Source organism: Corvus moneduloides, chromosome 14 (genome assembly GCF_009650955.1).
Source record: "Corvus moneduloides isolate bCorMon1 chromosome 14, bCorMon1.pri, whole genome shotgun sequence".
Classification (NCBI taxonomy): domain Eukaryota; kingdom Metazoa; phylum Chordata; class Aves; order Passeriformes; family Corvidae; genus Corvus; species Corvus moneduloides.
The window spans coordinates 16677992-16693297 of NC_045489.1; the positions used below are offsets into that span (position 1 = coordinate 16677992).

At 46.0% G+C, this 15306-nt stretch overlaps 2 protein-coding genes across 2 annotated transcripts; one reads left to right on the plus strand and one right to left on the minus strand.

Moving 5' to 3' along the window:
- The first annotated feature begins 124 nt into the window (after positions 1 to 124).
- On the plus strand, positions 125 to 8947 carry GCNA (germ cell nuclear acidic peptidase). Its single transcript, XM_032124239.1, has 10 exons — positions 125 to 342; positions 1120 to 1166; positions 1878 to 1929; positions 2294 to 2367; positions 2884 to 3321; positions 3641 to 3812; positions 4898 to 5042; positions 5923 to 6061; positions 6915 to 7119; positions 8015 to 8947. Exons 1-10 carry the CDS (start codon positions 125 to 127, stop codon positions 8265 to 8267), a joined length of 1743 nt encoding a protein of 580 aa, XP_031980130.1. The 3' UTR covers positions 8268 to 8947.
- A 311-nt stretch (positions 8948 to 9258) lies between these two features.
- On the minus strand, positions 9259 to 15003 carry BRCC3 (BRCA1/BRCA2-containing complex subunit 3). The gene is made up of 8 exons (XM_032123924.1): positions 14869 to 15003; positions 14404 to 14523; positions 13704 to 13791; positions 12957 to 13045; positions 12339 to 12394; positions 11717 to 11848; positions 11310 to 11353; positions 9259 to 10584 (listed from the first exon to the last, which is right to left on the minus strand). Exons 1-8 carry the CDS (start codon positions 14971 to 14973, stop codon positions 10433 to 10435), a joined length of 786 nt encoding a protein of 261 aa, XP_031979815.1. The 5' UTR covers positions 14974 to 15003; the 3' UTR covers positions 9259 to 10432.
- Positions 15004 to 15306: the final 303 nt, after the last annotated feature.

The following is a 15306-nucleotide window of genomic DNA, read 5'->3' on the forward strand; positions in this document are numbered from 1 at the left end:
GCGGCTGTTTGGGCAGAAATGGGCGTTTTCGCTTGGAATTGGCCGCGGCGGAGTTTGCGCGCCGCCGGCGCCGCCCGTGTGCGCATGCGCGCCGCTCCGGAAGCGCGGGGGCCGCTCGAGCGCCATGGCGGGAGCGGCGGCAGCGGCGGCGCGGGCGGGCCCCGCGCTCGGCCCCGGCCCGGCCCCGGCCCCGGCCCCGGCCCCGGCGCCCCCCGACCGCGAGTGGCGGCGCCGGGCGGGCAGCGGCGCCGGGGCACGGCGGGCAGCGAGCGGGGCCTCGGCTGCGGGCGGGAGGAGCCCCGGCAGAGGCGCTGCGGGGAGCCAGGGCTGGCGGGGCGGCAGGTGAGGGGTCGCCGGGGGAAACAGCGCCCCAGGCCGTGTGTGCTGACGTGTTTTTATTAAAATATTATATAGAGAGTTTTTAAAATCTGTATCTATGTATTTATATCTAGTACACACACACATATGTGTGAATATCTATAACTACATAATGTGCTACATTATAGCTAGCATATATTACATGTATATATTTATAATTTTAGATTACGCCCTCATTTGTTTTATGGTAATTGGTAGGTATCAGCATGTTTCAGAATTGCAGTCTTTAAGGTTTAAATGACGTCCAGTTAAAAAAGCTGTCTTCCTGGCTTTTTAAGCAGCTGCATAACGTGTTTTTGAAGTTGCTAATGTTTGGTTCGTGTTCTCATAAAACGAAATAACTTGGTAAGGGTATTGTGGGCTGCCTCTACATTTGCATGGACATAGCAGTCCAGGTGGTAATGCCTTCATTCTGCCTCTTGAAATAGCTTTATGGCAGCTGCTGCGTTCTGCTAAATATTCATGGCAGCTATATTAAAGTGCACTTCATGCAAAAACAGCTTCTTACTCATCCGTGCATGGTTTGAGGTTTTGGGCTTACTATAATGCACTTCTCTGTCATATCACAGACCATGTGTAAGATAAGAAATGAGCTTTTTATAAAGAATTAAAATAGTTCAGCCTATTTGGGACTTTCGGTGTTTTTCCCGGTGCATATTTGGTTCTTGGTGTTCACGGGTGTTTCAGACCAGTGAGATGCAGATCCTGTTGTGACCAAAGTTCTGCATTTCATTTTTGCAGCAATGCCCTGTACTTCTCTTCCAGCAGTGATGATGAATTTGAAATGTGTAAGTAACGACACGTTAGTTTGTGTTATGAGGGAGTATGAAAAGGACACATTTCTGTCTAATTCTAGTGAAGCGTTTTTGCACGTTATTTTCTTTCATTGCTTGTGTTGCAAAGTAGTGACAATGAAGTGTCACTCAAGTGACACTGAGGCTTCTATCTTTGTAGAAAGTCCATGGCATAACCAAAAAAAGGGAGTGAAAGACTTGAAAGAGAGTCAGAAGTGCATAAATCTTTCACCTCCACAAAGTCGGAAAGAGTCGGTTTTCAAAGGCAGTCCAGATTTACTTGTTAGAAGGAAAGAAAGAAGCTGTGAAAATACAGAAAATAAATTGCCAGGTGTGGCACTAGGACGCAGTACAGGGCTGGAATCAGATAGCTCAGATGACAGTTTCTCTCCTTGCAGTGCAGTCTTGGTGTCTGTGCCACCAAGTATTCTTGAATTGTCTCAGTTTTCACTCTTTGTGCCTTGCATTCTATTTTTCTTGTTGCCTCAGTTTTGTCTGTTCCCTGTCACTCACTTCATTCTTAGTCTCCAGAGACTAGAAGGCTGCTGCCAGCTTTGAGGAATTGAGAGCTGGAATTATACATAGATATAATTATGCTTGGTTTTGGAAAATTTTGTAGACCAAATTTTTACTAGTTGCAAACTTTTAAAAATGCTTAACAAGAGAAATAGAACCTTGTTCTTAATTAATCTTCTTTTGTTTCAGTTTTAGCTAGAATGAAAACTCCCAAATCTGTATCTAAAAAGGCAGATGCAAGGTGGGTGCTGTCATTAATGAGTTTTCTGTGTTCGTATTTTAGTTTTCTGTATCATATTTCTGATCAGAATATAGAAAAACAATCTAAAATTGTATTGATTCATTGGCCTGTATAGGAGAGAGTGCAGACAGAACTGTTACATCCTCAGTCATGTTCAGGGCAAATGTAAAATGGGATATTTGGAGGTGCACATGCTCTTGCCATTCCTATTCACGGATGCAGTTGGTGACATTTGCTGAGAGCAGCTGATAATGTTATATTGGGTGGCTTTTTTTGGATTGCTGTTTTAGGAAGGCAGATTTACTGCTCTATTTTTCTGCTTACTCCTACCTTTATTCCACACCATTTGCCTATTTTTTTACAGTTTGAAAGACTTCATTGATGACTCGGATGATTTCTTCTTGGACTTGAAAGTGAAAAAGAGCACAACAAAGAGTGGTAAGCAATCATCCAACAGCAAATATGAAGCAGACTTTTTAATGAGTGGGAAGGTAGCATTCGTTGCTGAGCTCATAAAGTTTTGGGAGAGCTGACCCCTGCTCGAAAAGGGTAGGAACTTTTCCATCTGGTGTGAATGTCAACCCTGAAAAAACCCTGTGTGCCAGCTGCAGACTGTGAAAAGCTGATGGAATGGTGTCTGGAGGGGAAGTGTGTAAAACAAAGTGGACCAGAAGCATTAAAAAAAAGAAAAAGTCAGCTATAGATCTGACACGATCCCTTGATCTTCATGGGACAAATCTGAGGGGTCAGAAGGAATGTTTGTTGGCAAGCCACTTTCAGTGATTTTTCATGTAGTAAGATGGTAAATGGGCAGGGCATAATAAAGAAAATTAGAAGATACCTTACTGTTCTTTGTGTTTTCCTGTCTTTTAAGGGATTTCTTTTGTGTTAAGACAAAGGCAGGACTCCTAAATGCAACTCCCAAAACTTAAAGGTCTTTCTTTTGAATTGCAGCACAGAAAGATCTCCGGACCCCAAAAAAGCTGATGACTCCTGGAAAGAGAAACACTTGCTGCCAAGAGTTGCAGTATCCTGACACTTCAAGTGACACTGAGGATTCTGTCTTTGTAGAAAGTCCATGGCATAACCACCAAAAAAAGGGAGTGAAAGACTTGAAAGAGAGTCAGAAGTGCATAAATCTTTCACCTCCACAAAGTCGGAAAGAGTCAGTTTTCAAAGGCAGTCCAGATTTACTTGTTAGAAGGAAAGAAAGAAGCTGTGAAAATACAGAAAATAAATTGCCAGGTGTGGCACTAGGACACAGTACAGGGCTGGAATCAGATAGCTCAGATGACAGTTTTGGATCTTTAATGGAACGGATAAAGAAGCGAAGTCTACCCCAAAAACCAGTCTTAAGCACAAGTAAAACTGTCTATCAGCCAAGCACAACAGGTGAGCAGCCCTTAGCTGACTTGCAGTGGTGATTGCCTGGTTCTGTCCATTTGTGTGGTGTGGACCTCTGAGGTGCAGCTCAGCACCTTGCAAAGGATTTTGGTGCAATCCAGAATTACTCCTGTGAGCATTCAGAAAAGCCAGTTTGTGCTATCAAGATGTAAGTTTTACACTGTTCTTGTTTTTTGTCATTGTAGGTGCTTTTTAGTTTTTATTATTATTTATTATTCTGAAAGCAAACTGGTGGTTTCTAATGATTCTGTGATCTTTTTTATTTAATGTATGCTGTGTAATCCTGTGACTCTTCCTGTTGAACTAGAAAACATCAAGCCACCCTGCAAAGGTGCACAGCCTGTGGAAGGGGAGGGAGTCAAGGCACCAAAGCCAAAATCCATTTCACTTCAAGAAACACCTTCCATGAAAACGACTCCTGCAAGAATTCCTAGGAGCGAATCAGTCAGTTGCTCACAGTCAGCAAAGACAGAGAAAAGGTGAGTGTTTCTCCATTGTTCCTGTGTCCTAGGACAACTGTAGATGGACAGAGAGATGCTAAGCATTTTGCCTAGGATGATGTGATTCCTCTGCTACCTAGAAACTTGTACTAATTCAGCATTTGTTAATGGTTGAGTAGCTGGAAACCAGAGTTTTCAGTCTCCAGTATGACAGGGAGAATATAAACTGGTCTCTGCCTAAAGGAATTGGTGACAAGTAAATCTGACAAATGTCGTCTTCTTTGCAAATGTTATCTCTCTTGCTATTCCTTGTCTTGGTACAGCATGTTTCTAACCCGTGCTGGCTCTACAGATTGTATATATCCAGCTGCTTTCCTCTGAAGAGATACCAAAACTGATCTATTAGTAATTCATACCTTTTAACAAGAGTGTATTGATTTTTTTTTTTTTACTTGTATCATTGTAACTTTGAGAATTCATGTGTCTTTTTCTACATGTGGATGCAGCTTAGGCTTTTCAAAAGAATGCATTTTTCATTTCTAATTGCTGCCCTTATTTTGCTTTTTAGCCATGTGCTGTTTCCTTTAGTCATTTTATAATGGTGCATACAATACCAAACCTATAAATGATATCTTCAAAGGTGTTTCTTTGTCAGAATGGTGCAGCATTTGAGTTAGCAATCCTGGTGGATTTGAATTCCTCCTTGAAGGAATTCCTGAGCATTCCTTGACCATCTTTGGCTGTTTCTGAAAAGACACCTTTATTGTGATGATCATATTAGGGCTGTTGATACATTGATTGAATTTCAGTATAGTTGTGGCTCACTGTGTCACAAAGCCTGAGCCACCCTCTTTTCCTACTCAGGAGTCCTCATAATCTAAGTTTGTGAATTAATGAAGTAACTGCAGGACTGTTGCAACAGCTCTGCCCCTTCATGCTCTCAGAGGGGTAAGAGGATAGTCGTGGGCCTCATGAGGGCAAGCTGGTGGAAAGAGTCATGAGAGGTTTATGCCACTTGAAGCATCCCTGAGATCTTCATTGGCTCTCAAGTGGCCATTATTTTTTCGTGTGTTTTTCCATGTCTCTCTGTACTTCAGTAAATGCCTTAATGGCTTTTCTTGCAGGCTCAGGGTATGCTCAGTGCCTGATTGTTTCTTGCAAGATCTTTCAAATCCAGCTTCCCACTATGTGAAGTATTTCAAGAAAAATAAAGAGGAGCTGGCACAGAAGCTCTACAGGCTGTTTAATAGTACCATCTTTGAGCAAAAGGTTGGTTTCAAAACAAGAACTACCATCCCAAAACGCTCGTTAATATGTTGCTCCTCCCTGTTTGATGTAATTGCTCTTTACCCTCCTTCACTTTGTAGAAGTTAAGCTTTATAGCAATGGCTTATGTTGGAATTAGTCCAAGCAATTTCTTTGAAAGGAGTTTGTTACCACTGTGATGCAGCAGTTTTGGCTTTGCTTTCCCAGCTGTAATGGAAATGCTGCACGTAATCTTTCTTCCTTCCTATTGCATGTTCATGTCTGCCTTTGTGGAACAGATTAAAAACGTGGTGATCCTTCGAATAACAGTTTAGGGTGAACATAAAGCTACAAGTTGTGTTTCAAATTTAAGGTTCAATTTCAGAGAACTGCTGTCTTGACCTGGGATCATCATCTGGGATATTGGGGACCCTTCTCTGGGGAGAAATATCCTTGAAAAGAAGGATGCTGCCCTCAGTAATTCCAATGGGATTTTCTCCAGGAAGGAAAGTGTTTTCATGCAAATGAGAAAATACTGTTGAGCTGACCAAGGATAGGCTGAGGTCATGATTTTACACAAAACTGAGCTGAACAAACTCACTGTTGCTGAAGCGAAATATCTTACTGCCCAATGCTTCAGCCCTGTACCTGGAGGTACTCGGAGGTAGAATAGAGGAACTAAGGACTTTCTGTCTCATCCTGCATTATGAAACTCCCATTATTGGTTACAGGAAAACTGATGGTGGGAATAAGAAGCCACAGGAGGGGGAGTTGGCATCTTAAGTGTTCAGGGCACCAACAGAGACATACTCGACTGGATGTAGTAAAATACAAGGGGAGTCAGAGGGTCAGAAGATAAGAGAGGGAGGAGTGGGCAGATTACATGTGCTGTCTTGTTCTTCAGTTACCAGAGGACATGGTAATAATCTGGAATAAGAAAATGAGAAAAACAGCGGGGTATTGTGTAACGGGGAAGAGAGAAGGCCCTGAAGGGAAGCGTTATGCTCGCATTGAACTCTCTGAGAAAGTCTGTGATTCTGCAGGTAGGTCAAAGAAAGGCTGTGTTGATTGTCCTTTGAGGAGGCAAGTTCTAGAGATAAAAACATGAATCTGATGCCTAAGAGATCTGGAACTGGAGCCTGCTTTGAAATTTTCTATTATCTTATGTAAATAAATAAACACATGTATGGATTTATCCACATTCCACAGCCCTTTTAAGAGGCTGGGCAAATGTACAAAATGTGAGAACAGAGATGTAAGTCACACTAACTGCAATACTTTGTTTATATTTCTTAATGATTTGAAGACCTACAGGCATCGTATTACTCTAATTCTGTGTTATAATGGCAGTCTAAAATCTGACTTCTTCCATCACAGCTAGCCACCTTGTTGGTAGTATTTAAAGCTGGAATAAAGACAGGTCAGTGCCAAATTAAGTTCTATTATGTGGTACTGTAACTGTTACTTCTCTCTCATCCCCTCCCAATATGGGAAAATGAATCATAAAATGGTTTGGATTGAAAGGGATCTTAAAGACAATCTTGTATCAACTCCGTGCCAGGGGCAGGGACACCTTCCACTAGACCAGGTTTCTCCAAGTCCTATCCAGCCTGGCCTTGAACACTTCCAGGGATGGGGCAGCTTTACCAACCAGATTAGGTGTGTGGGGGAGTAACTAGGATGCAGAACTGGGCTGATCATAAATCTGGAAATGCACTAAATAAAACCTTGTTTTAGAGCATATTATCTTATCAAGACATTGGTAGTTCTAACCTCCAAAATAACTCTTGCATCTTAGTACAGAATGAGAGACAGAGGTCTTGAAGCGGTGACCAAAGGTGAGCATGTTCTTCCCCACACCTGGCTGACCTTTGTCTTTGTTACCTTTACCTCAAGATCGCCTTCGGGACACGCTGATCCACGAGGTTTGCCATGCAGCCACCTGGCTCATCAACGGCGTTCGGGACGGACACGGGCGATTCTGGAGATTCTATGCCAACAAATCAGCTGTAATCCATCCAGAACTGCCGGTGGTGACACGATGCCACAGCTATGAGATTAATTACAAATTCACCTACGAGTGTGTTCGGTGCAAAGCTACGTGAGTAAAGTTTTCATCTTGCATACGACTGTGTATTAACTTCTTAACTTGGCAGTGTCCTGTGTCTAAAAATCAGGGGTCTCTGAAGCGCTAAAGCAATTTGGATACTCTGATGTTTTCCAGAGCCCACGGAACGTCACTATGTGAGTCCACGTTTGTTTCCAGGTAGTTTCAGTTCTAATTCAGAGGTCAGGACAGACAGAAGTGTTGTCTGAGGACCATTGGTGATGAGGGAAGGTCTTTGGGAAGCAGCAAGAGATACATACCTAAGATTTCAAGGAACAAATCCCTGTAAAAACTGGGCACAGAATATATTTGACAGTGATTAGATACTAGAAAAAACTGTCAGAGGAAGCTTCCTGGGGTCTGTGTCCTGATGACTTTAAATATGCTCACAGATGTGAGCAGCACTGTGATGGGAAGGATTGATACTAGGACATGACCTGTAATAATGGCACCATTTATGGCATTTTTTTTACCTCAGCATCATATGTGTGACTCCCAGAAGTACTGGAAAGGAACACCTGACGTACCCTGGAGTGTTTATTAGGCCTATGCAGTCAGTAGTTGCTTAGATGCAACAGAGCATTGAGAAGATTTTTTTTTAGTGATGTCTTTGAGGAGAAACTTCATGAGGGGGTTGATACATGAGTTGTGGAGGTATTTGGAAATGTTGTAGCACTTCATACTCTAGGCTGAGAGTAGAACTACAGAGGAAGGAACCAAGATGAAAAAACAGCGGAAAAGGTTCTAGGGTAGCGAAGTGTAATACAGATTTGGTTGTACCACTGTGTGATGTACTGTTCTCTGTTCTAAAATAGTGCCTTTAGAAATCTGACCTCAGCAGAAGAGAAAGGAGTTCTGTGGACTCAAAGTCCTTGTGTTTGCCTTTCAGGATCGGGCGGCACTCGCGGTCCCTGGACACGGCGCGGTTCGTGTGCGCCTTCTGCAGGGGGCAGCTGGTCCTCAGGCAGCCCCCGGGCAAGGGGGGCACCCCTGCCAGGACACAGCTCACACCCTTTGCTAAATATGTGAAGGAAAACTATGGACTTGCTAAGAGAGAGCAGCATGGACTGAGTCATGCAGAGGTCATGAGGAAACTCAGTGCTGATTTTGCTTTGAAAACCAAACTGGAAGATTCCTTTTAATATCTCAGTATACCTCCTTTCTTGGTGCCACTTAAATTTTGTATTGAGAGTAGTAAAAGTTCTGAGCAGCACTCACACGTAGCATGTCTTCAGTGACTCCAGTGATTTACTGTTTCATCTGGGCAGCTGATAAGCTGTAGACTCTGTGTGTGTGCTGAAGAACTGCTGCATCTCTGGCTGAGATTGCCAGAGGCAAGAAAGTCCAGGCCCACCAGCCCAAGTCCTCTGACTCTGAATGACTCCAAGGCAGGAAAAAGGGCACCCCTGAGTTGGGCTTCAACATGGGTTCAGATACTCTCCCATGTAGTTTCCTGAGAGATCCTTGGCTGTTTTTGTTACAATTAAGTGGTGGGTAGATGGTGCCTTAATTCCATTAAGAGAATGTGTGAGTTTCTCCAAAGCCCTTTAGCCCTCAGTAAGATTGAAGCTCTTTGATTGAATTTGAATGTAGTGTACCTCTGTCATTGAGATTTCATAGAAACTAAAATAGATGCAGAAGGTCAGGTTGGGGAAAGCAGATTTAAACACTTTCCCCCACAGAATGAGGTGGTTTTGTCAATGGTTTAAGTCTTTCATGTAAAATGCAACTGAATGTGTGTTACAGTGCTTGTGTGTTCTGTAAGCAAATTGCTCAGGTGATTAATAATTTTGATAATCAATAAATGCCAATTTGATACTAACTCTTGCAATAAAACCAGGCTGCTTTGTTTCAATTTAATCATGGCTGTGTGGGAATACAGAACCCTGGTACCAGCCCAGCTCTCCTGGCTGGAGAGCCAGGCTGTGGATCAGCACCGTCCTTAACATCCTTTTGTCACTGGGATTACAAGCCAAGGATCCCCATTCCAGGAGGCCCAGAGCTGCTGGGTCATATCCCAGGAGCCCTCATCAAGCCTGGGGGCACTGAGACACCACCCTCCCTTCTCCAGAAGCAAGGTAAAGGAGAATTTGAACTAGAAAACCAATAACAAAAACAACAGCACAAAACCAGTGACCATTCAAAAACTGATAAATTACTGTTCACAGCACTTCCAAGGAAAAACAAAACAGTGGTGAGCAATATACTTCAAGGAAGTTCTACTATTAGGGGATTTGCCAGTAGAAATGCAGAAAGACTGAAAAGTATGACAAAGCAATCTTGACAGCACTTTACAGCTGCTAATCAATATTGGCTGTCACTGACAGGGAGTGCCTTCCTCAGCTCTGTTACTTTCACTGTCCCATCCTTTGCTCACGTGAGACAGATTCACAAGACAGAACACAGACGAGGATGTACATGATGGGGGATACTGTGAACTGCAACACCAAGAACATTTAAAGGGATTAGTTCAACAACAGCTATTTTGTTCCAGTCTTAAGAAATTTCTGCAGTTCAGCATGTAAGAATGTCAGGCTTGTGTATCTACCAGTTCTCTGCCCAGCATCTTAACCTTCTTCCCTCTGGGAAGGAAGCACAGTCCTCTCACTGAGCCAGCAGAAATAAGTCATTTTGTACAGAACCTCAGTGATGGGCACACACCAACATTCCACGGAGTAAGAGACTACAGACTGACCAAAAAATGCACTTTGTAGCATTAATTTCATTTCTACTCCCAACAGCTCTAGCTTTGGAATTCTTTATTTGGTTTGATGTATGCTGAACACAGATCCTATGTCAAAGATCTTCCAGGTCTGTTCCCAAGCTTCCCTCCCACCTCTTACCTGCCTGGATGAATGACCAGTGATCCAAAACATTACTAGATATAAGATCATGGTCAACTGAAGCTACTAAGAGAAGGCAGAAGTTGGCAGCATCAGATATGACAGCAGGGACACACTTTTCCCCTCTGACCCTCCTGTTCCAGGCTCCTGGAATACGTGTAAAGCAGTAGGACTTCTGTCAAAATACAGAGGGAGAAACAACGTTCCCTAGGTGTGTGCTCTCCAAAACAGGAGTCTTCAGGTGCTGCTCAGCCCCACCACTGATCCACAAGTGCAGCACCTGCAGACACAGCACTGCTTTGCACCAAGCTGGGGCAGGTAGAGTCCTGATCCTGGAGATGTGCTCCAAGAGAAAAGGCACAGCCAGGACCTTCACTGAGGGGCAATGTAGGGCCACCCTTCAGCCTGGAGTAGTTCTTGAAGATTTTTTCATGTCTCTTTCCTGAAGGGTCTGCATTTCCTCCTCACTCTAAAGCAGCGAGTTCCTCCAGCAGCTGCTCTTTCTCCTGCTGCAGCTCCTGCACGCGCTGTTTGTTCTGTTCCAGTCTGTCCTCCAGCCATTGCAGCAGGGGCCCACTGATGGCAGACATTTGGCTGCAGAGGTTCTTTGTGAACACTGCAAAGAGCAACAACACATCATGCCAGGGCAACACACAAAAGACTCGGTGCTACAACACCCCCAAAGCCAACAGACAGCCAAGGAAACCTTCCAACATCCTGGCCATGGCAACGACACATCTCCACAGGAAGGTCAGAACCGGCAGCTTGCAACATGGAAACACCATTTCAGTCTGACCCAGGCAGGGATGACAGACCTACAGTGAAAATCTGCACACAGCTCATCACTGGTGCTAATTAATGTCTAAATTTAGAAGCATCATAGAGTGCCTCATTTCCTAAACGTGTGAGAATGGACAGTGGGGTAATAATTTAAGAATAGAAGTGGGATTAGGACTCACCCCATCACACTGGCAGAAGGAAAGATGTCACACCCATGTAACACATATAAAGTGCCAGGAGATGGAAGTGTACATACAGGGCAGCCAGACACTACTTTAACACTCAACAAATCCCAAATCCCCTTTCCTGTTCCAACAGAAAAAATAACCTAAACAAACCAAACCCCAAAACCCCAAACAATCCCAAAGTCTTTTGTCATTTTAACCAATTCTACAAAGCCTGAAGGATACAACATTCATGAACCCCAGGATTAGGGTGTTTTACAGCCTTTGACATTTTCATTTTAAGTATCTAGTTACAATTCTGTTCCTATGTAACAAGACTTCACCGTTTTGATTCTGGGAGCAGCACCCTGGATTATCACATGCAAGGAATCCTTACCTGAGCCATTATGGATCTTGGTTACAGAGTCAAGATGTGTGAGGCTAAGGGAAGGAAAAGAAAGCAGGTTAGAAACAAGACAGCAGGGAATTGTGTATTAAACCCAGGCAGTAAAACCAGCTGCCCAGGAATCACAGAGCAGACCACAGGTACACCTAAACCTCTTCACTTGCTGAAGCTGTGCACATTCACAAGGATAACAACCTGTGATCACAAAACCCCAGAATTCTGCTGATAACTCCAGGCTCAGGTTCTACAGACTTCAGAAAGTTCTACAGAGGCACGTGAGCTGCTAATCCTTCTTAATTTCTACATCTTTGCCAAGGCTTTGGTACTCTAAGTACAGCAACAATAGAACAGGTCAGCAAAGACAGCCTTGGAGAGGGGCAGAGTCCCAGGGCTGTTACCTGTGAATTCTCCTGTAGGCATCCTGCTCTTCTTGGCAAAGGATCTTGGGCAGCTCCACAGCTGATTCCAGACACACTTTCCCAATGGTTTCATGGGGGACAACATGAATGGGAATTTCAATCCTTTCATATCTAAAAGGGTATGAGATATCATTAAAAGAAGCAAACAAAAAAATTACTTCTACAACCTTCCAACAGTCTGTCCAAGGCCTGGCAGTGCTGCACATCCACTTTTGGGAACACATGCCTGAGCTGACAGGCAAAGGGAAGTACCTTATATCCACATACTTGTCTTGAATTTTAATTGTAAGGTGCAAACCTGAGGGCTCAACCTCCAGAGCTGGAAGCAAAAAGGTGGGGCTGCTACGCAACAAATTGCAGCACAAATCCCCACCCTAACCTCAGCAAATCTGAACATAATAAATTATCTAGGCTAAATGAATCACTCCTAGTCTTTAGATTCTCTTCCAGCAGCCTGCAGGACCAGAAGTCAGGAGACCCTGTGCAGGCATCTCTGTACATTTACTCCTCACAACTGAGAAGCCACTTATTAGAGACAACCCAGAGAAAGGACAGACAAGACAAAATACAACTGGACATAATAATCTTCTGCTGTACTCACTCTGAGCTCTTCTGGGCCTGAATAGACTGGAAACAGGTATAGAGAATTCTGCCTGTCTAAGAGAGACAGCAGAAAGTCAGATTCCAAAGGCAAAAAACCTCTAAAACCACACATTCCTTTAGGAAGCACAATATGCTTTCAAATAGAATTCCAGATGTTTTGCTGTGATTTGCTTGCTGGAGCAGCTTAAAGCATATATTGATAAACCCTTTAGTGATGAAAAACTCTCAAGCAGCAGCTGCCTGGACAGCCTAGACCTGACTGTCAGCTTATCTCACACGACAGCCACCCCTCCTGGAGAGGCTGGAGCACAGAGGGGCAGAGCTGTGGGCTGGGCTGGATACCTGAGGGAAGAGCCCTGCCCCATCTCAGTGCACACACTCTGCAGCTGCTGCTGCAGCCCTCCTGGACAGCCAGGCTGTGGGCCAGCACAGAGGAACTGTCACTTGTTCTCCTGTCCTTGGGATCACAATCCAACCACCACCATTCCCACTGTGCTTTCCATGTGCTCCCAGCAGAGCTCTGCCCTTTTTGCAGGCTGCACCCAAGGACTTCAGCTCTGCCCTGATGTTTCTCATGAGCACCTGGAGGGTTTGTTGCCATTTTTAAGTTGCCTACCTTGGTGTTCTTGTCCTCAATGAAGCAGGAAAAGATCAGCCCTACAAACCCTTGGTCCATCATCTGATACATGGCCTGAGTGCGGACATCTGCAGGCACAGAAATGACAGTGAGACCTGCCCTGCTCACCTGCAGGAGTGGGAAATGATTTGCCATCTTTTAAAGGGTGATCTAAAATTTGGGAACAAATGTCACAAACTTTATGTTTACATCCTTACTCTGGGTGATTAAAGTTTAAATAAAAAACTTGATCCAATTTATAATGTAATTAAATAGCAAATCTTAAAAATAGAAGGTGAGCTCACAAAACCAGAAATTATCTCACAGCCAGCCTGGTGCCACAGGTCACCATAAAGTCCAACACGTATAAGATACTCATGTACTTCTTCTATGAAAGTTTTCAGCTATGCATTAACATTCACAGATGTCAGAAATTGTCACAGTAGGCCCAGGATTCCCACAGCTTTTTTTGCTATTCCCCACACTCAAGGTCTATTTTATCTATCTGGAAGAACAGCAGTAGCTGATTTATGACTCCTGAGTCATGTTTGAGTCCTTGGAGAGCACACACAGGAATGGGGCTACACTGGCAGGGGCCCCTGAAGCCCACCCAGACAATCTGGTCCTACCAAGGAATGTTTCAGACTCAGAACTGTTTTAAAAGTGCAGCTCTGGAACTCCAGTGACTGAGTCCCAGGATCAAGAGCTGGGAGTTTCACCCAGAGCCCAGCTCAGGGCTGCTCTTACCGACGTGTGAGGGCCAGACAGTGATGTGGGGGTGGGAGTGGTACCAGCCCACCACCCTCATGGGACGTCCTGTCATTTCAGCCAACCTGTGTGGGAGTCAAGGAGCTTTGGGAACCAAGAGACAAAGGGAAGAGCTGTACATACAAGGAAAAAACAGCAGAGTTTTATAAGTTTCTTATGAGTCAGCAGAATTCCAGATCCCTTTGGAGGGGTGATGACACACTGCAGAGAGCTGATGGGAGCCTCTTCCCCAGCACCATCAGGAGTCACTGCTGCAGAAGCAAACTCGATTCTGTTTGCATGTGGCAACAAGCAACACTTCAGCAGCTGTTCAAACCAGCATCCCCGAGTGTGTGTAGAGAAGAGGCTCCCCAGTGCAGCACCTGGAGCCTTGCTGACCTCTCACCTTCCACTCAGCCTCCCTGCTGAACTGCCACCCCCCTCCACAAACACACTGCAGTTTTACCTGTGACCAAATACAAAACAACGATCAAAAATTTGTAACACAATTCCACTGCAGGTGCTGGAACCAACAAAGACTCCAGAGAAAGGCAACTGCCAGCACAGCCCTCCCAGCCGGGCAGCTGCAGGAGGGAGCAGCTGATGGCTTCAAGCCAGCTACAGGTGTAAAACACAGCACCTGAAAGGAGCTCTGAGGTAAAGCACTGGCGAGCCTGCTGCTGTCTCTGCTAAAGGATATCTCTGCTTCAGTGGAAGCAGCTGAAAGCTGCTCTGGTGAGATCTCCACGCGGTCCTTCCTCTTGTCAGAGCGGCGCAGGATTATCACAGAATGGATGTGGACGATTCGGCTGGTGTCAACCTAACGATACAGCGGGGAAATCAGTCAGTCCTCTGCTAAAGAAACAATCCCCCGCAGGGCACGGCCGGCTGCTCTGAGCATCCCAAGGCACAGGTGTGCACCGGAGCACGCCGGGGCATGGGGACGGGAAGCTTTCCTGGCTCTGAACTTCGACTCTCACAGGAGCTGACCTACGCGCTGGCGGCTGCTGGGGCCGCAGACGAGAGGGGTGCCGGGGCCGCTCCGTGCGCGATGCCGGCGGTCACAGCCCGCGCCCCGCCATCCCACGGCCCCGCGCAGGCCACAACCCCCATAGGCAGCCCCACCACCCGCCCCTCCCCGGGGCCGCCCCTCCGCGGGCGGTACCTCTCCGATGCAGAGCCCCATGACCTCCTCCTTCTCGGTGCTCAGCGCGTGGTTCAGGCACACAAGGAACGCATCCGCCTCCAGGTGCACCGCCTGCACCGCCATCTTGCCTTCCCCGCCCGCCTGCCCCTCTCGCCCCGCCCCCTCAGCGGATGGACCAATAGCAGCGGCGCTCGCGGGCCCTCTCAGCCAATCGGCGCGGCCTCCGCCGAGGCGAGCTGTGCGGCGCGGCGGAAGGGCCGTGCCGCCCACGGGAGCGGCAGCGCCGGGGTTCCGCCGCTGTTCCGCGCGGCGGCCGATGTCCGCGGCGGGCCGGCGGGGGGTGGTAGGGCCGGGCCTGAACGGGACGGCCCGGCCTGATCCGGCTTAACCCGACTCGGCTCGACCCGGGGTCCGGCCTCCGGGGCCTGCGGGCAGACGCGGGGAGGCGGCGGGTCC

What these genes read in the sequence shown, in the direction of transcription:
- GCNA (XM_032124239.1), top strand. Translation starts at nt 125, where the DNA reads ATGGCGGGAGCGGCGGCAGCGGCGGCGCGGGCGGGCCCCGCGCTCGGC. An exon ending in TGATGATGAATTTGAAATGT is followed by an intron (nt 1,167 to 1,877) that starts GTAAGTAACGAC and finishes CTTTTGTTTCAG; the next exon opens with TTTTAGCTAGAATGAAAACT. An exon ending in AAAGAGCACAACAAAGAGTG is followed by an intron (nt 2,368 to 2,883) that starts GTAAGCAATCAT and finishes TTTGAATTGCAG; the next exon opens with CACAGAAAGATCTCCGGACC.
- BRCC3 (XM_032123924.1), bottom strand. Translation starts at nt 14,973, where the DNA reads ATGGCGGTGCAGGCGGTGCACCTGGAGGCGGATGCGTTCCTTGTGTGC. An exon ending in CAGGCCCAGAAGAGCTCAGA is followed by an intron (nt 11,849 to 12,338) that starts GTGAGTACAGCA and finishes ATACCCTTTTAG; the next exon opens with ATATGAAAGGATTGAAATTC. An exon ending in GCCTACAGGAGAATTCACAG is followed by an intron (nt 11,354 to 11,716) that starts GTAACAGCCCTG and finishes TCCTTCCCTTAG; the next exon opens with CCTCACACATCTTGACTCTG.